General features: G+C 46.8%; 1 protein-coding gene across 1 annotated transcript; it reads left to right on the top strand.

The window, feature by feature from the left end:
* The first annotated feature begins 5066 nt into the window (after positions 1–5066).
* On the top strand, positions 5067–13843 carry LOC133357568 (secreted phosphoprotein 24-like). The gene is made up of 4 exons (XM_061575556.1): positions 5067–5374; positions 8111–8230; positions 10076–10204; positions 11823–13843. Exons 1-4 carry the CDS (start codon positions 5207–5209, stop codon positions 11955–11957), a joined length of 552 nt encoding a protein of 183 aa, XP_061431540.1. The 5' UTR covers positions 5067–5206; the 3' UTR covers positions 11958–13843.
* The last annotated feature ends 7121 nt before the right edge of the window (positions 13844–20964 follow it).

Consider the following 20964-nt stretch of genomic DNA (forward strand, 5'->3'; position numbering starts at 1 on the left):
CAAACGGGGGGGGGGGGGGGGGAGATTCTGTGTTGGGCAAAACTGCGGTCGACAATTAATAGACCTTATGGAGAGAAAAATGGTCAGAAACAAGTTTTTCAATGCACACACTTGTATTTGCACTCAAAAGTAGAAAATACATTATATTGATCCCAGAATGAATCAAAATTTATGTGCTGAAAAAAAGTAGGAAGCTTGCTTAAGGAAAATGTAACGTATCGAAAGGAAGCCACCCATTCTTATTTAGTACATCAAAGTTGATTAATTCTGGAGTCAAATAATGTATTTCCTACTTTTGAGTGCAAATAATAGTGTGCATTGAAACATTTGTTTTTTACCTATTTTTTACAATTACAACTATTGTAACGATTTGACTGCTATTTTATTGCACCAGGTAGGGCCCGCGAGAGCTGTATAGCTCTTTTTCAGAAGCGAACTGGCCACCAATTAAGTGGCTTATCATGTGGAAAATTATAGCAGCCAAATATTCGAAGCCCATGTTTTTAAATGCCGGAGATAAAACCATGGGACCACGGGGAGAACATGCAACCTCCAAATAGACAGGCGTGAGGGTCGAACCAACAACCTTCTGCATACCAGGTAAGGTAGTTAACATCTCGCCACTGCAAGATGTTCTGTATACCAGACGAACAGCATCACTATAACCCATTATGCCTAAGAACAAATCACCCGGACTTGGATGCGCCCGATCTGGTCGGACCTCGAAAGCCAAGCAGATCTGAGCTTGGCCAGTGCCTGTGAAGAGGAGTCGGAGACTGGTTAAGCATTTCTTTATTCTTCAACCCACAGCCACACTCGTTCCAAAACCAACCCTGAACACGCGACTCACAGCTCCTTTTAAACCCTCTATCTCAGCCCTCGTTCCCAATAAACATCCTCGTTCCACACGCCTGGTCCGGGTGACATCAGTGCCGTTTAACCCTTGAACTTGAACCCCGTCTAATGTATTCCCGTGCGTGTGATTGGTGCGTGTTATACTGAGTGTAGAGATTTCATGTCTGCGTGGTGCGTCTGCGTGAGGGTGGCTCATAGATCCCTTACATCACCCCCCCCCCCTTCCTTGAGACAAAGCCGTCCTCAGCTCAACAACTGTATGCCTAGGCCATTCAAAGCCAACTGCGGCCGGGCGCATGTAATTTCAACACAACAACAAAAAGTGCAATGAAGGCAAAGTAACACAACACAAAATTAAAGCAAAAGTAACACAACACAATTCCCCCTCTGTCTCCTTGTTAACAAGAGTGCCCCCTCTATCGCAGACTTCTCCCACGATCCGATCCCTCGACCGAACACAACAGGGTTGCAGGGATGTCCATGTCCACAGCTGCGACGAGGCGGCGTGAGCGTGAGCGGGTTAAGGGGCCCCGTCCTGTAGCCAAGTGCTCCGCTGATGCTGCGGCTGCGTCTTCAGCCACGGATGCCGATGGATCCAGTGCTGGCGTCCCTGGTCACCTGTAGTCCTGCAGTATGGACAGTGGCTGCATTGTCAGTCGGACGCATAGCAGGCCGCGAGTGTGACAACCTCCTCCCACTCAGCCAAACTGACGATGGAGGTGGTGAAGGTGACGATGCTCGTAGGGGCAGCTCGGCCGCGACATAACGTTTTAGCCTAGAGGGGTGAACGTACCACCTACGCTTTCCCATCTGAATGCGAACACATGGAGGTCAAAATACCTGCAGCACTGTGACCGGGCCGTGCCAGGGCCGGTGCAGTTTCGCTGACATACGTAACGGTACCTGCGGACAGTGCAGCCAAGCCAGGTCACCCACTGCAAAGGGATCCGCGACTGGTGGCTTAGCCCGCAAGCGCTCGTTCGTAGCTTGCGTCCAACACAGTGGGCAGCATCGTCAGGGCTTGATCCTCCGTCCACCTCATTGCCCGGGCGGCCGTCTCGAACTGGCGGATGAAAGCGCATCATTCTCCCGATCTGGACGCGAACCTCTGTATCGCGCCCAGCTGGCGGCTCCATCCTGGTCCTCCCTTCGCGGGCTGCCTCGGCTGAGTTTCTGGCTGAATCTCGCCCCCGGTTGCCGCTGCTGTTGGAGGATATCGGGAGGACAGACCAGAGTTTTCTCCCAGGTCCCGCGCGGGACGCACGGTCGGCGGCGTCGCTGATGCTACTCCATCCCCTGATAGATGCTGCGGAGTGCCTGGTGAGGAAGGCTGACCATGGCCCCCGTCCCCTCGCTGGGAGGTGGAGCGGCCGAAGTTCCCCCCTGCTCATTCGACCTCCCTCAGGACCCAGCCGGCTAAGCAATGTTGTGACTGCCTCCAGCAGCAGATCCATCCTTCGATCCTGAGAAGATGATCTGCGGTGGCGGCGGTGCTGCGTCTGCACCGCCGGGTTGGTGGAGGAAGGTGGCCACACGGGATGAGCAGCTGCCACGGATCTCGTCGATGAGCCGGGAGACGAATCCCGATTCATCGGCTCCGTTTCGGAGCAAATCTCGTCCCGGGCACCTAGAACATCTTCTGGCTGTGTCTCCCCTTTTTGGATCTTGCGTCGGTTGAGGCGAAACATCCCACCGCTGCCACCAGATGAAGAGGAGTCGGAGACTGGCTAAGCACTTCTTTATTCTTCAACCCACAGCCACACTCGTTCCAAAACCAACCCTGAACACGTGACTCACAGCCCCTTTTAAACCCTCCATTATCGCCCTCATTCCCAATACACATCCGCGTCCCGCACGGCTGGTCCGGGTGACGTCAGTGCCCTTTAACCCTGACCCCCGTCTAGTGTATTCCCGTGCGTGTGATTGGTGCGTGTTATACTGAGTGCGGACATTTCATGTCTGCGTGGTGCATGTGCGTGAGGGTGACTCGCAGATCCCTTACACCTGGATGGGTGCCCACTATGCACAACACAGGTTGTCATAGGGCTGTGGGGTCACGTGGTGTTTATATCCAGTTGTACTGTATGTCTATGCTGCCTGCCTTTACCAATCCGCGCTGACCAGCCGCGGTTAAGAATGGTCAAATGGCCTCCACAACCAGCATGGCGTAGGGAGGCCCACATCCAGCAGTGGATTGACAAAACGTCTCCATGCTCCTAGGGGCATTGTCCAGCGCTCAACTCCACCAGTGGAAATGCCACATTCCTATGGCAGGGGCCATCTTTAACAACCACTGACGACTTCGCATGAAGTGGTACGTATTTTAGGACCCTTTAGAAATGACGATAATGGCTTGCCTATGTCAACCCTTAACCCCACAATAAATTAAAGCATGTGCATTGCTGTGATGGGGCCCGACGTCCACCCTGCCACCCTCGCTGGGCAGTTGGGGCGCGAAGTCCACCAGTTCCACTCCGTCCTCCACCGCGTCCGTCGGCTCCCACCTGGCACGCGCCGATCAAGTGATGGGGCCCCCCGCGCTAGCGCCCTCTGTGAGGAACATGCTCGTGCCGTTGACCTCGGAGTCGCGCGGGGTTAAACCACATGCCCGTGGACACGGGCAGCTGTCGCTAACAAAGGCGTGCGAACCGCCGCTATCACCTGCGAGCGATTAACTATCAGCTACGGCGACCGCACGCTTGCACACAACAGCCGCTGTCGCTAACCAGATGGCTACGAACACGCGCTTGCACCTGCTCGATTAGCTCTTAACACGCGGGCCCCGCTAACAAGAGGGGGCTGCGAGCGTGCTTACACCTATGCGATTCCCTCGCTCGTGCAAAACGTGGTAGCGATCCAGCGATCACCATCCCGCGTGTCACGCTCGCCGCGCGTTCCCCCACCGCTACCCAGGACTCAGCTTGCACACGCAGTCACTCCACACAGAAATCGCAGACACCACACCGTATGTGCTGTGCTAACTTTTATTCTCAGGGCAAACCACAGTCCTTTAAAGTAAGCTGCCCAGTTTGCACTACCCGGAGGAGTATCTTGCAAGAAAAGCCGAGCCTACTGCTGCCTACACACCCAGTCACTCAAGCATTCTACCGTGTACCTCGTAGCTGTACTCACAGCATCAGATGGATGCGGAGGGAAGAAGACGAGAAAGCCTTGCCTAACACTGCCTGGTAGCGGCACTCACTGGCCTCACACTAAGAAACAGGAAACGTGTATGGATACGGTAAAATTCCAATCATTGGCATCACATTAACAACTCGTTAAAAGAAGGATCACGCCTGAGGATATGACCACTGCAGAGTGATAAGATCAAATTGATATGCAGGAGTAAAATATAAAGAAATCTGGCATCATGTAACCATGTTGGTTTGTAACAGAAAAGGAATGACCTCATCCAGATGTGTTTGAAGATGATGCTTGTATTCATGTAATTATGTTATAAGTAGAAATTATGAAAAGTCTGCAAAAATATGAGTTGATACATGCAAGGCATGTATCACAAACTTGGGTATGAGCCAAGTTCATAAATGTTCGAGTTTCTACGTCATTATGCAAATATTTTAACACAGGCAATCTCAAAACAAATATTAGCTGACTTTGGAACATTCCATTTCAACAATTGATCTTTTTACATTTAGTTGTATGTAGAACCTATTTCGCACCGTATGTAGCCAACTGCCTGTACTTTACATTTATAATTATCTAAAAACAATACGCTCCATGATAATTTAAACCTTTAAAAAGTATATTATTCTACTGTTGGTTTTTCTCTATAATTCAAAGTAACATGTTCACACGTAAGCACATATTAAACATCTCACCTCCTTTTCATTAACGCTACCTTATAACTTAAAATATTTGGGATAATATTTCAGGCAACAGAAAATCTGTGTTGTAATGTTCATGTCTTCTTTACACCATTCTCTGATATATTTTTGGGTTGTAGCACGTGTTGTTTGGTATGATATCCGTTCAGTTCCGAAAGAAACTCCCAGCGCGTGCAGCGACATGTTTCAAAAAACACACGGTACAACCAGAAAGCAAATCATAGTACTCTATAAAGGCACAAATGCAAAACTCGACAGACAACTACTCGTGCAGTCCCTTTAAATTTTGTGCATGCGTTTGCAGTCTGTGACCTGGCAGGTTTGTTGAGACAGTGATACCACTGTTCAACCAATGGCTTGTGTCACATACGTTGAGAATTAAAATAAACAGCACTATCAGTGGGCTGAATCCTTCTTGCAGTCAACAAAAAAGACTCAACATTTTAGGTCAGAAGCTCCATCCAGATAGATCATTAGAAGGGATATTTCAGCAACTTTAATCAGCTATGGGGCCATCTGTTTTGCTCGGGCTGCTTGCTGTACTGCTGTGCCATTGCAGTACAGCTCATTCAGCACGTCTAAATGACAAGCTGAGGGCAGTGATTATTAAGAAGGCCAATTCGGAGCTCCAACAACCGAATCTGTTTGGGATCTACAAAGTCAAGAAAGTGAAGGTCAGTTCGAACCGCAGTATAAAAGTAACACCGAATTATAATTTCTTACTTCAACACAAATGCCTTCACCCTAAAATTAAAAGCTGTGCGTTTCTGTCTGAGACCCTCCTTCCACTCACGGGCAAGACCACCTCAGCTGTACTTAACTCAGCTCACTTGGTTGCTCTAATCAAGGGCATCTCACTGTCGCCAGATAATTGTTTGTCAGTTTTGTTGTAGTCTCTCTGTTCACCAAGGTACCTGTGCCTGAAACCATTGGAATCATTGAATACTTGGTTCAACAGGGACTGAATCCGGATGTACAAAGTTTGGTAAGGCACTGCCTTACCAATACTTACTTAACCTGGAATGGTACATTCTACACACAAAATGAGGGTACCCCTATGGATTCTCCCTTGTCGCCAGTGGTAGCGAATGTTTTCATGGAGAAATTTGAAACAGATGCCATCCTGACATCCACCCTACGTCCTTCCCTGTGGAAGAGATACGTAGATGACACTTTCGTCATCTGGCTAAATGGCCAGCCAGCACTGAACCAGTTTTTCAACCACATCAATTCTATACACTCATCCATCAAATTCACCATGGAAGTGAAAAATGACGGCAAGCTGCCATTCCTGGATGTTTTGATCGAGAAGAGACCTGATGGCTCGTTGGGACATTCTGTCTACAGAAAGCCACCCACACTAATCAAAGCACTACACTATAGGGCACGTTTCATCTCCGATCAGCAACACCTAGCCAGTGAGCTGGAGCACGTACACCAATCCCTCAAGATGAATGGATATTCAAACCGCACAATCTGCAAAGAAACCCATCTGGGACCCAATCAAAACCATCACCTTACCATACATAGCAGGTGTTACCAAAATATTTCCAAAATCTTGAACAAACACAAGATCCAGGTTCGAATCAATGCAGTACACAAAATATGTGATTTGATCCTATCTGTGAAAGATGTGATTCCTGGCATGCAATACCCTGGTGTCTATAGACTAAGTTGTGTCTGCGGTTGCAAGTACACCGGGGAAACGAAACGACATGTCTCGGACCATGTTCGCGAACACAAGGCTGATTTGAAACACGGCAGAACCAACACCTCTGCCGTGGCTGATCACTGTTTTAACGCAGTGGGTTCACACGATATTGTTTTTCCCGAGACCAAGGTACTCTGCAAACCTTCGGGCTACCATCAAAGTTTTGACCATGAAGCCATCCATGATATATAAACACAGACACAATTTCAACCGAGAAGATGGGTACAAACTGAGCAATCATTGGAAGGATGTTATTAACCAGGTAAAGTCATAACTTGCTGTGATGTTTCCATCCTTCCTGCTGTTAGCAGTTATTTCCGACTCTGATTTACATCACCTTGTTAAATGTCTTTACATTAACAGACTAAGGTCTCACTAACATAACCACCGCTGCTCCCTTTTGCCTCTGTAACGGTAGCTCTCGCTCTTTAATAGGCTGTATGTCTCACTGGCACGGCCACCGTTACGGTGGTTCTCTTGCGTTGATACGCTGGCTTCTCACTGTGCAGCAGCCAACGCCGCAGCTTGTGTTGCCCACGAGGTGGCACTATGCCCGGTCCTCTGACACAGACATGCTATCTTCCCATTAAACTCGTTTACATTGACATGCCAATCTCTCCCTTTAATGCAGCTGTTGTGCGTGCGTGCGGCGACATGACTCCTTTCCATCTCTGACCCTGCCTACTTACCCTTGGGTGACTCCCACCTCAAACCTATATATAACCTCTTGTTGCAGCAGCCCTTTGTTGTTCAGCAATTCTACTGCTGTATCTTTCCACCTGATGACGATTGCTTGTGTTGCGATCGAAACGTCGTGATTTGTTATTTATTTTTCTACCTACGTGACTTTACCGAAAGAACCAAAGCGTATGGATTCCTGCAGTCACGAAGACTTAAAATCAAGATTGTGCGTTTCTGTTATTTCCTCTTTTTGACGTATCTTCCCATTGGCTTAAGCTCCACCCATCTTACCCATAACCAGAAAAAATATCTAAATAACTGTGGCCTACAAATATATACACACGCAGAAGTCTGGAGGCACCACGATTTATTAACAACTGAACAGGGCTACGGGTTAACAATACTCTGGGTTACTCTAGACCCCCAAAGGGGTCTCTATGTAAAACTGAGTCCCCCACGACTGACGCTCTCAACCCCCGAAGCAACACCACACGGTCAGCGCCTCCCGTTCCTCTTATCCTCCTGAGCGTGGCCTCGCTCCTCCTCCGCCCCCTCCTCGTTCTCTGGAGACGGAACTGGAGCCAGAGTAACATGTCCTCCGGGGCCCCCGTTTCCGGGCCCCCTTCACTCCCCTGAGTTGGCACGTCCCCTCTCTCTCTCTGCGACGGGACCCTGCTTTGTAGGGCCTGCTACTCCGCCACATCTCCGTCGGCTCCCTCGAGAGGTATGTGCCCACTCCTTTACCATTTGTAGTTGTAGTCAGCATATATGCCGTAGAGATGATGCTATTTACGTCTCTACACATATAAAATGGGAAACGTTTTGGGCAATGGTCCATCTGGACTCATCCAGAATTTTCCAGTGTAACAAATACGTGTTCCGATTGATTTATAGCACACCTTTTCCATGGAAGCTCAGTTGAGATTGTTTTAGTTTTTAAGTGACAATGTCACAGACCCAACACGATCGTTGAGCAATTGTGCTGCTGTAATAATACACAGATTAAATGTTGTCACAGGTGGTGAGTGGCAAATTGGGATCCACCAGCTTTGTGGACTTTAAGCTGAAGGAGACTCTCTGCCTTCGCTCCAGTGGAAAGAACCCATCCACCTGCGAATTCAACCCGGCAGCATATCCCGTGAGACCACATCATTAGACGCAGCATGCAGTTAGGGTTTGCAATCTGTCCTGGTGTTCCCAGGTTATGCTCTTGAGGTAGCTCTCCTAGGAAACCTATTACGTCTTCCCAGGAAATTGAACGCAAACGTTTCTGTTAATTACGTAAGAATGCACCAAATCTAGACAATACATTTACATAGAATTATCCTCCTTCGGTCATTGTGAGAAATCCTTTTTCTCATATGGCCCAGTTTGTGTACTTCCAAGGTGACAACACAATTTGCAGTCTGACTACTGACATCTCCTGCCATTGTACATATAGAGGGTACTTAAATTTTTTTAACACTTCCAGGCTCTGGAGACCACCTGGGGAAGATTCCAGGCATGTGTTGGCAATGATGGCGAACAAGTGGAGACTCTTTGACTTTTGGAAGCTATTAACATACATTTGTTCTCATGTTGCAGTGTATTATCCGTTCTTTTTCCATTAAAAACGATAGTACCATATAAGTGTTAAAATGATGTTGAAGCACCCTGTATGTATGTTGAACTTCTTTCGCATCGCACATAGCCAACCATGCTAATCAGAGGTGCAAATGAAAGATGCAATTGATAAATGATCAGGTTGTCATGCCCTGTGTAATCCCCGAGACCAACTATTTAGATGTCACTTGAGATATGTAGAGGAAAAAAACTCGTGATAAGCATTACTGTTTGGCATGATGATGTAAGTAAACATTTTCATAGGAATAATTATTGTGAAAGCATAAAAAGGTGAAAAATATAACAATGATGCTGACATATGTTAACGATGTTCATTTCCATGATTTTTCAAAAAAGCATTCGTGATGCTAAATATGCTACTGATGATGTTAAATAAAATAAACACATTACAGTACTGATAGTCATTGAGAAAATTTGACATTTACCAATGACAAAAATGGTAGTGAAAATTATCAGATGATAAACAATCGTAAAAAGTCACGTAGATATAAAACATAATAGAGCAATACGTTTCAATCGCAACACAAGCAACCGTCATCAGGTGTGAAACAAAAACAGCAGGAGGACTGCTGACGTAGGAGAGAGAGCTGCTGCAACAAGAGTTTATATAAGATTTTGTGGACTTAACCCAAGGGTAAGTGGGCCGAGCTAGAAAAGGAATTTGTATGTAAATGTGAGAGATTAGCATGTCAATGTGAGATGGTCCAGCCACCAGAGGTGTGCCAATGAGAAGATTAGCATGTCAATGTCAGAGAGCCGGGCAACAGGAACAAAAAACCCCGCTACTATTCTAAAAACGCTAAGAAACCCATTAGCAACATTAGCAACAATGAGCGTTTTGAACTCCCTCAATTAAAAAAGAAAGATGACATTGTCATCCTCTCAGCCAACAAGGGCAATGCTACTGTCATCATGGATAAAACCACTTACAATAACAACATTTAGAACCTTATTAATAATGGCAGCTATATACCAAAATCAATATAGATCCCACCAACCGCATAGCCATATCACTAATTCGACTTCTCTAATCGGACCGACCAAGCAGCTGTATCTAAAACCTTCTTGTTGCAGCAGATCTTTCTCCTACGTCAGCAGTCATCCTGCTGTGTTTATTTCACAACTGATGACGGTTGCTTGTGTTGCGATCGAAACGTCGTGATCTATTATTTTTTCTACCTACGTGACTTTACCGAAAGAACCAAAGAGTATGGATTTCTGCAAGTCACGAAAGCTTCAAATCAAGATTGAATCGTAAAAAGCTATGAAGAAAACTTATTTTGAGAATGTTTTGGCAACTCTAGGAGATGGTACACAGTCTCCTAAATCCCGACAAATGTAACGGAACTGCTTCTGACAGGCGCTATGGGAGTGCAAAGCGATCCTAACCAAGAGCAACACAAACGCCCCTGTGGTGTCGGACCTGTCATGCGACCAGGAGAGCAGCGAGGAGTCGGATAGTGACAGCCACGACGACACTTCCGTCCGGGTGAGTGCCCAAAGTGCCCGAGCTGTTTGCTTCATCCCCAAACAAATCTGGGACATTCCTGGGCAAAAGTAGAACTCTGTTCTGCCTCCACAAACAAATAAACATTGTATAGTACATCTGCCCACTGGATTTCCAGACTAATATTATGCATCAGCGTTTGTTTAAGCAAGCAAATTCGGATGTGGTTTTGATAACTCGATCATTAAAATTGGGCATGTTAAACAAATGCTGCGGTGTTGCAAAATTATAGGTAGGAATACTCTATTTAAACCATACCAGTTCAATGCAAAAAAACACTATTGTATACGAACGTATTCAGTATTATTGTGGCGCATCATGGCTTAAACAGCATATATAAACAATTCTGTATCTACATGTGCATTAGTCCATCTTCCGATAGGCTTTATTTATCTGAAACAATGTGTTTTTTCTCAAAGATTTGCTTGAACCCATTATGCTCCACAGCAATGTATGATGAAGTTTGGGAAATTCCTGAACCGGTAACGTTTCCCACTGGTCATGAGAAAGTAGAATAGGTGTCATGTAGGCCAAGTGCGGATGTCTTTGGAACGTGCAATATCATTAGGCTATCCTACTTTGAGCACTGCGCCGGCATAGGTCCCAGCAGGCATGTATCAGTGCATGAATTCTGACATTCACGATAAGGGGTTTCATCTATCCTGGTTTTGCGAGGTTAATTTACTTTATTAAGGAAGCCGTCCAGTCAAATATGTAATTTCGGGACATTAGAATTCCTTAAAATGTTTTAATTTTATGCAATTTTTGTTTAAGTGTTTGTCTGTTACAAAATGTATTTTAATGAGTAACTGTTCATATACCAGTTGAATATGGTTAATCATTAAACGTTCCTAAAACTGCATTTCTTCTATGGCCAAAACTAAATTTCTGTCACGGCCCCATTGTCCCCAATCATAAATTACTCGATCTCCTGGCATATCTAAAAATGTGTGCTTGAAAAAGGGGCCATTGCCCAAAATGTTGCCTATTATGTGTAGCCAGTCGGCCCTGTCCCTCTCCTCCTGCCGTGAATCCTAACGAGGGAGACAGGTTAGCTAAATAGATGACAATGTAAAATAACAAAGTCAGAGACGATGAGTAAGTACTCCGTGTTGTGTTTTATCCCCCAGAGAAGTTTTGGGTGACTCCACAACAGCTGAGCAATAGGGGATTGTGAAACACCGAAACTTTATTTCAAAGTGTTCTTCAGAAGGGCAATTGCATATCTGGAATAGCGACCAAACACACCCTCTCCACGTCACAACACCACAGCTCAATATCTCAGCAGAAAGTCTGCCCAAATCTAAATTGGGGCATGCCCCGTACAGTGTGTGGGGCTCGAGGTCAGCAATGCATTCACTTAAAATAAAAAAAACGCACCTGGCTACCTGCAGCTATAAGCAGAGTGCCCAATTATACGTGTGATTAATCACAGGTGAGCTTACACCGGCTATATATGCAATGCTGCCTCTTTAGGGCAGTGTTATTGATATTTGTGCTTGTGTGCCACTGCCAATACAAGCCTCACAAAACAAGTTTTCTTCATTAAGATGTTGCGTACATAATTTCACAAATCTGTCTCCTTTTTGCTACTTTGCAGTCCATGAATCGGCGGCTAAAGAGAGCAAAGCCTCAAAAGACCAACAAGAAACCGCCACGAAGACCTGGGTTCAGGCATGTTGCCAATCGCCCTGGCAATCCAAGAACGAGGCAAAGAACGTTACATTTCCAATAATGTTATCAGATCATGGCCAGAGAATAACTTAATTATTTGCTTACTGATCTCCAATTGACTGTATACTTTGGTCATGTACTTTTATTGAAAAGCATAATAAAATCATACTATATTATTAAAAAAGTTATCTGTCTGGATAAGCAGGGATAGGGACGAAACACGTGCAGGAGAACTGCCCGCTGGACACCTGGTGCATGCACAATTAATAAGTGGGTCACAGGCATAGGAGATTAACAGAGTACAACACAATCAAATTATAGGACACTTACATCCAGTTTGATGGCTGCACATGATTTAGAATAAGTTTGTAAGTGAACTCGGAGGTTGACATGCACAAAACGATGAATGTGAAGACTTCTCCCGGGTAGATTACCTTTTATTCTCCAACTCAAAATCTGTAGATAGGAGAATGCCACACTCACAGGACGGGAACACGAGAAAGAGCGAGCAGAGTAAAAGCAAATTAACAAAGGCCCTGTCACCTCCAACGTACGATTTACATTTCCACGATGTCAATTTTGTTCCCCGTGAAAGCCGAGAATGATCACATTTGAATTTGCGTCCATGCACCGCAGCAGGGTATCGGACCTCTGAACCCACGTGTCACAGCACATGCGTGGCCGCCATCGCTCCCCTCTGATACTGGCTTAACGACAGCACCCCTGGTGGTCATAGTTTAGATTATTTCGCACCAAAATACTATTGTCCATTTCACAGTCCCCTATTTACCCACTATTTCCTGTAAAGATACAATATTAACAGTACTGTATTAGCCAATGTTAACATCCTTTCAATTTGGTAATTTTAATCACAATATCTCAACATAATGACAAGCCTTAGTGAACAAGATCAACTATTCAACATTCACTATCGATTGTAATCAGATACAGTACCAAAAGGTTTAATTATCACATTAAACAACATTATTGACTCGTTAATTATGAATATAAAGATTCCATACATTATATTTATCCCAATAAACCATTCAAAACTCGTTTATGGATCTGGTCACAGCTACTAACTGTATTAAGATATTTAATGCAGTTAGTATAAAACAGTCTTTATTGTAAAAATCTAGCCTTAACAGTGCATTATTTATATTAATAACAACGTGAATTACGTTTAAATTACATACAATCTGTCGCTATGCTAATTTGACTCCTGAAATATAAATATTAAATCAGCTATAGGCTTTTAAAGGACTTTACGGATGCCATCTTAGCCATCTTATCTTCAGCACGTTTCAGACACCTGTTCAACCTCTGTAGAAAAACAACTCCCTCAATAACCGATTCTAGCATTGTCCCACCAATCTCGACGGTACATCATTGTCGCGGTGTCTACTGTGCCTGATGAGTTACCCTTTCGGTGACTCGAGTGCACGCACATGCACAAAGGCGAACGCTACACAACAGCTCTCAGACAACGTGGCACAGCACGTGTGCATCCGCCATAGCTTCCACTCCGATTCTCGCTTCACTCCAGCAACCCCTTTGGGGAGGGCAAGGCAGGGCCTCCCGGATTGCATATGCGTGCAAGAGAGAGGGGGCAAAAGGCTAAAGCATCGCATTGCCCATGCAAGTCAAATAGGGTGCGGTTAACTAGTCTTCGTCACTGCAAGGCCAGCGGGCCTCTAGCGGACCCTGGTGGCCTTGAATGCGGGCCCCGAATGCTTGCGCCCCCCCCCCGACAATACACAAATTGAAATCACCCCCATCATCATCGTCGTGCTGCTGTCAAACTCCCGAAATTGGTTTCGAATGTGTAGTGGCCCTCACACCAGTGGCGGCTCCTGCAAAATCTCTCAGGGGGGGCAAATGTCTTGATGATTGATAAGGATAAGGTCCACCCATGCAATGGATAAATTAACAGCTTAAGCATGTAAAGGCAACTTCACTTCTTTAATATTAATGAAAAATAAAGTGACTCTTACAATACATCTTGTTTGTTTCTATACTCACTATTAAAACAAACCACTCAAGTTTATTCTATTAAAGATTCCACTTGGTGGCGATAAATTATATTGTTGGATGAAACGTGCTTACGTATGATGACGTTAGCACGTATGATGACGTAAGCACGTTAGTGCGAGCCCTCCCGGAAGCCATAGAGAATGCATTGGAGCGCCCCCCGGTCGAAAAAAAACATCTTTAAATGTAAGTCTATGGGGCCACTCGGGGCGATTCTCAGCCGGAGTGAAATCGCCCAAAAAGAGGCGGTACTCCACAGAACGTGACATGACGCTGATTGGACTATATCCAGAGGCTGACAGTGACGGCTAGCGTGACTCTGTGGTTCAATGACATTGGTGGTGCGTCGCCCAATCGCCCTAATGAAGAAACCGCCCCTGCCTCACACTGATGATGTCTTATCGGGGGAAATGCTCCCCCCACCTCCCCCCCTCTGAAAATGAGTGAATAACACTGACATTACTCTCTCTCAATCCGCAAGGCTTCCGTTCTTGAACAACACTCATGAATGCAAAAACCTTGTTCAACGAAAAATGCAATGATAAGAGGAACGTGCGGGTAGTTCAACATATACACATTGTACTGCTCTCTGCCCTGTGATCCATGCCACTTGTTCACCCACAAAAACAAAGATCCCCCATATAGCCTCAATAGACTGTTTGGGAAAGTGCTTGCTAGCGAACACTTACGAAGGCCAGCACGGCACATGAAGAGGGTGGGTGGCCAGCACGACACCCGGCCGCCTTTGTCCTTTGTCTCCTACGCCACTCCTGAGCCAGGCACTCCCAATCACGCGTGCGTGAATAATACACACGCACGGTGTGAACAATACATACCTCTACGACCCTATACATACATCTGGAAACGGCTTTGAACTTCACTTTTGACACAAATCGATTCCCGTTTGGAGGTACGCCTTTTTAAATGATTATTACACGCTTTTATTTAACTCACTCTGTCTGTTGTATCCTCAACTCTGTTGTATCCCCAAATGTGTCTGTTGTCGTATCCTCAAATTTTGTAACTCAATTTTAGCCCACTTCCCAATGTCGTAACGACTGCAAACTTGGTATACGTATGTCATACTGATGACAATACTATATTCTATCATTTAAAAAAATGTAAGCAATCTTTTTTATATCTTATGTTTCGGCTTGGGTCTAATTGTCCACGCTCAACTCACATTGGCTGTAAATCACCACAGTCCCTTACGTTACGGCAAGCTTCGGGGCCACTTCCTGGAGTCGTGGAGTTCTGCCATTACTCATACGGTATATTTCATTAAAGCGTGTTTTTTAAAGTATTTTTAAACATTACTTATTCATCTTGTACTCGGGCACCAGATTCAGCGTATTCCTGTGACCTGCCATACCAATGATCCTCATGTAACTGGCCTGCCCTACCCCTCTCCTCCCGTGATCGTTACGAGGGGACAGACCGGTTAATAAGTAAAAACAATAATAGTATGAGTTTGGAGGCAATGAGTGGATACACTGCGTTGTATCTGCCCTCCTCAGAATTGGATGACTCCACCACCAAGGGACACCAGAGGGTTGTGAGACTGCAACTCTTTATTCAAAGTGTTCAGAGGAGCATTCGTGCATCTGTAATTATGACCAGATGCACACCAATCAACCCCAATTCACACCACCTCAATTGCTCAACCTCTGCTGACAGGATTGAGTGCAAGTGTTAATATTCTAAAACCACGCCGGAATCACTTTATTAAATTCGTCTATGAATATACAACTCTTAATTGTGAATATATTTAATCAGCAGTTATTAACATTACTTAATCCCTATTAGCTAATATTAAACTAACAAAAATACGAATTATTCAACAGTTATATTTATCTATGTTTTAACAGAACTGTAAATCTGTGTTACTTGTGTAGTGACATTATTCGGATCACTACTGCGCTTTGCGCTGTGTGTGTGTGTTGTGGAGATAACTAGCAGGGTACAGTACCATGCACGTGACGGGCCGGGAGAGGTATAGGGGCACGTGACGGTCCGGGGTGAGGTAAAGGGGCACGTGAGGACAAGTCACCCCCGACGGGTTAAGCACGTGACAGGGTGGTGACAGGTGCGAGGGAACTGGAATTGGCTGGATGGGCCGAGGGGAGGGGCGGTGGAGGGAGGAGCGGGGGCAGCAGGGGATAGAGAATATAAAGCAAGCCTCGAACAAGGTTCGAGGCTGTTTGGTAGATGGAAGAATCCTACTCGTCGCCTGGGTCCGCGCTCTCCGACATCGTGGGTCAACAGCACGAGGGCTGCTCTGACCAAGGATAGTTATCTCGTACGAAGTAGGTCAACAGTACGTGGCCACTCTGACCAGATATATAGTTATCCCGTGCGGAGAGGAAAGGTGTACGTAGCTGTCCGAAGTGAGTTAGGTGATTTAGTCACATGTGTAATGGTGTAGCGTTGAGTACATACAAGTTGTTGCCTCCAACTAGTCTGTCTGCAAATGATAACACTGCACTTGTATAGTGTCCAACCGAATCTGAATAGGTGCCCTATACCCTGAACTGATTACGCTACTGGTGGGCATGGCCTACTGCACACTCACGTGACTCTATGGGTCCAATCCATGGTCATTATGACTTTCAATCACAATTATACTTTGGTTAATTTACATTAAGCCCATACCGGCTACACTCACATACACTCAGTTCAACTTGTAACATGGTGGTCCAGATGTCTTGTGGTTTTTTTTATATATAAAGGAAGGTTTATATATATAAAAGAGAAATTTGTGAATATGTGTGTCTGTTCAAAATGATTAGCATACTTTCCGACATGCAACAAACTTGAAATTTGGCATGGGACCAACCAATTTAATGTCCCCAATACAGACTTGGGCATTAATTTGGCCGATTATGCCCAACAATCTCCCATTAGCAGCAAAACATGGTACCTCGACGGGGATTAGTGACTGGCATTTCTTAGGCAAAATGTAAAAAATTATCTCCGAAATGATGGTTGCATGTGCCCCCGTGTCTACTAGCATCTGAAACACAACCCCTTCAATAGAGCCAATGATCACGGAGGATCCTGCGGTCGCGCCAACGACTCTATGGGCCAACTCGGACCACTGACCCGGTCGGCGCGCCCACGTGGCCTTAACAACCCTCTGCCGCCCTACACTCGACTCACGGTGAATACGCGGCATGATGAATTCAGATGGTGGCAGGGGCCATATGTGTGAGGTGCCACAACTTGCCTGAGGGTGATGCGGAGCCAAGGACGGGTGATGAGAGGGTGGTGGAGGCCGGAGACGTGGCGTCGAGGTGCCCGGCAGCCCGACGCCACGTATCCCTGGAGGCTGCAGTTGTAGCAGGTGATCCGGTACTCTGGCCGCGGAGGTGCACGTTCCCTCCACTGAGAATCACCCTGGCGGGGCCGATCACCGGCCTTCGAACCCAAGGCCCGAGCTGTAGCGAAGGCTTGGTCGGGTTGGGCATCTTCTGCGTGAGTGTCTGTTGTCGATGGTGCAGCACAGATGGCGACCCCCATCTCACGTTGGAGGAGAAGGTGCATCTGAATATTTTTGGCAGCACGCAGTGAGGTCAGGTTGTCATCATCCACTGTGTGAACGACAATGCGCAAGTCCCGCACCAGTGACAGCAGTCTTTGTAGGACGAGGGTGTCGATAGCGTCGTCATCCATCCGAGAGCAAGCAATGCGCTACGGATGGCCAGGGGAGATTTTGACTCACCCTTGCTCCGGATATTGAAGCGATGTCTTTTATCTGAAGGAGGCCCGTAGATAGCAGCCATGTGATGTAGCGCCTGCTGCAACGTTGCACAATGCCCCCGCAGGATCGTGATGAAGGCGGCCAAGAGATCGTCGTCGAGGGCGGCTGGAAGAGCATGGAGTCCCTCTTCCTCAGTCCACCCCGCCATGTCGCAGTTGGAGAGGAATCTTTGCTCAAACGCTTCCCAATCTCCACCTGCAGCAGATAATGTCTTACTGCTGGATAAGAGACACACGTCCCACGTTCAGTCGTGTCGTGCTGGATTTCACGGGATCCGATCGGCACTGTCCACAATGGCGGTGTCCAGCGCTGATGAAGTGGTGACGTCCGGTTTGTGCGGGCCGAAGGCTGAAGTGACGTCGTTTCTGCGATGTACGTGGCTTTCCGGCGGAAGCACGTCCGTGGGCGGAAGTGACGTCGTCTCCGCGATGCATGTGGCTTCCGGTGAAAGCGCGTACATGGGTGGAAGTGACGTCGTCCCCGCGATGCCGCCAGTGGAAGCGTCACTGTCTTGGGCGGTAGATTCAAAATCTTTGGCGGGAGTTGAAGAGCAGGTGGCAGGAATGGCCGCCGCTTGCAGGTCCGCTCTCCCCTCCTCCGCCGTCGGCTCTCCTCGGTGAATTTTTTCAAGGATCGAAGCCGCGGCGTGCAGGAGGTCGGCGAGGTAGGAGTGCGCCACACGGAGCGCTCTCCCAAAAGGCCGCGGATGCATGGGCGCCTGTGCAGGCTGCATATCGACCATTGGGGTGGCTTCTTCATTGTTTGGCGGTGTTGTCACCCCTGACAGCGAGCGCAGCACCGTCGTCGTCATTGTCCTTAGCCCAGGTATGTGCACGACTCCTTGTCTCCATTTCTAGTTAGGTCTTCAGCCACTTCTGATGCCAGTTGTAGTGTTAATGAATGGAGACCCAGTCTTCTTCTGGATGCAACACGTTTATTTAACAGTAATAACTACAATATGAGGTCCCTAGCACAAAGGGGTATTGGCCCCTCCACCCGATACCCTGGCAAAGTATATCCTCCGGGCTAGTGTGTCCTACTCACTGGGACCACTTCCTCTATATATCAGCCCTCCATCTAGAGGGACCTAGGGGAGGCTAGCTGACCCAACCCAGCCAAGGTCCTCGGGTTCTGGCCACTGGCCCGCTCGGTCCCGGCCCTTAGAAGGACGTCAGGTCCGGGGGTTCCCAGGGTCCAACCACTGGCCCACTTAGTCCTAGCCCTTAGAAGGACGGCGGGTCCGGGGGTTCCCAGGGTCCTATTCTAGGCTGGTTTTTCGGGTCTTCAGCTTGACGACGACTGGCAAACCCGTTCAGGGGTCCGCCTTATATACAGCTCCCAGGGTCACTCTGCCCCTGGCCACGCCTACTCTCTGGAACCTTCTGGAGGGACCTGGACTATTGCGTAATCCCCCAGCCCCCACTGGGGGCCTGGAGTGTATACCCCCGGATCCCAACCGCCCTCTGGGTTCACTGGCCTAAAGGCGTTACTTTGTACAGACTGTACTCGCTGTCGTCCCCTGTTGACCCATGGCTGGCAATACACCAGGTAAGTAGCGGTGACCACGTATAACGCTATCAACACCCACTACACGTATAACAGTGATGCATGTGTAATGCGAGCGTAAATGGGGTTGTTGTTGGGCTCTGGTCTAATCACACGGCACCGGGTATTGGGGGGCGGAGCCTGGTCTGCGGGGCGTGTGGGAGGGGCCATCGTTCACCTCGGCTCCAATGGGAGGCGAGGTGAATGGGGGCGGATCCAGCGAGGTAGTATGGGAAGGCCGGATCTGACGATCCGGAAGGGGAGGAGTCAGAGTCACGTGGGGGGAATGGATATAAGTGGGAGCCCGGAAGAGATCGGGGCAGTCGGGGAGGTTAAGAGTCTGAGCCACGTTGGGTGGTGAGAGATCCGCGCCATCGGCCACGTGGCCGTAGGACCTCAGCACGCCGTCGGCCAGCGGTGTGCGGAGTGCGGGAGTAGAGGAGCTAACGGAGGAGCGTGCGTGGCACGCGAGAGGAAGCGTGCGCAGGGCGCGCGCGAAACGACGCTGGTCCGAGGAGGAGACAGCGGGGTGCGGAGAATAACCTGAATAAAAGACAAGCGGAGACCAGCAGTGCCTGACGAAGTCTTTTATTACACATGTACTGCCCATTATATTTTTGTTATCTATTCCTCATGGGCTATGAGGGATATTTGACTCTACCACAATGGTGTGTGAAGGTAAGAGTGTGCAGAGCAATCGATTTTGATGCACTGCCCTTTACAGTCCATTGACCCTGGTGGTCACCCATTCAAAAACTATCCAGATTTAACTTCCCTTAGCTTCGAATGTCTTACAAGATCAGGTGCGGTCACATGTTGAAAAACAAATATTTACACCGATAAATGAAATTAAGCAAAAGCTAAAGTGTGCAATGCATGGATAGATGCTCAAAATTACACTGAGAAACAGGAAGAGTGTATGATATGGGAGAATGCAAATAATAGGCATCTCATTAACATCCAGATGTTTTGAAGATTATGCTTGTAATCATGTAATTATGTTCTTAGTAGTCATGATGAAAAGTCAGCAAAAATATGAGTTGCAAAATACAGGCGCAAGGCTATCACTATTTTGTGCATGAGCCATGTTGTACATCATTAAGCAAATATTTAAACGCAGGCACTCTCAAAACAAATATTAGCCGAGTTTGGAACATTCCATTTAAACTAGTGAACTTTTTTTGAACATTTAGTTGTATGTAATTTATTTCGCACCATATGTAGCCAACCGTCTGTACATTACGATTGAAATTATTTTAAAACAATATGCTCCATGATAATTAAAACCTTAAAAATAGATTCTGCTACTCAATAATTGAAAGCAAAATGTACAAACGTAAGCACATACAAAAACATCTCACCACCTTTTTTCATTAATGCTACCTTATAACTTCAAATATTTGGGATAACATTTAAGGCAACAGAAAATCTGTGTTTTAATGTTCATGTCTTCTTAACACCATTCTTTGATGTATTTTAGGGTTGTATCACGTGTTGTTTAGCATGATATCCGATATTTGCTCCCCGCACAAACTTCAGGTCTGAGAGAAACTCCAAGCGCGTGCAACGACATGTTTATAGTACTCTGTAAAGGCACAAATTTTAAAATCTACAGTCTGTGACCTTGCGGGTTTGTTGAAACAATGATAACACTGTTCAATCAATGGCTTGTGTCCGATACGTGGAGAATTACAATAAACAGCACTATCAGTGGGCTGAATCCCTCCTACAG

This window comes from Lethenteron reissneri, chromosome 58, assembly GCF_015708825.2.
Source record: "Lethenteron reissneri isolate LAM-NWPU_2019-01 chromosome 58, ASM1570882v1, whole genome shotgun sequence".
In the NCBI taxonomy this organism is placed as follows: domain Eukaryota; kingdom Metazoa; phylum Chordata; class Hyperoartia; order Petromyzontiformes; family Petromyzontidae; genus Lethenteron; species Lethenteron reissneri.

Coding starts and splice junctions, on each gene's coding strand:
- LOC133357568 (XM_061575556.1), top strand. CDS start 5,207: ATGGGGCCATCTGTTTTGCTCGGGCTGCTTGCTGTACTGCTGTGCCAT. Junction 5,375..8,110: donor ACAAAGTCAAGAAAGTGAAG/GTCAGTTCGAAC, acceptor ATGTTGTCACAG/GTGGTGAGTGGCAAATTGGG. Junction 10,205..11,822: donor ACGACGACACTTCCGTCCGG/GTGAGTGCCCAA, acceptor GCTACTTTGCAG/TCCATGAATCGGCGGCTAAA.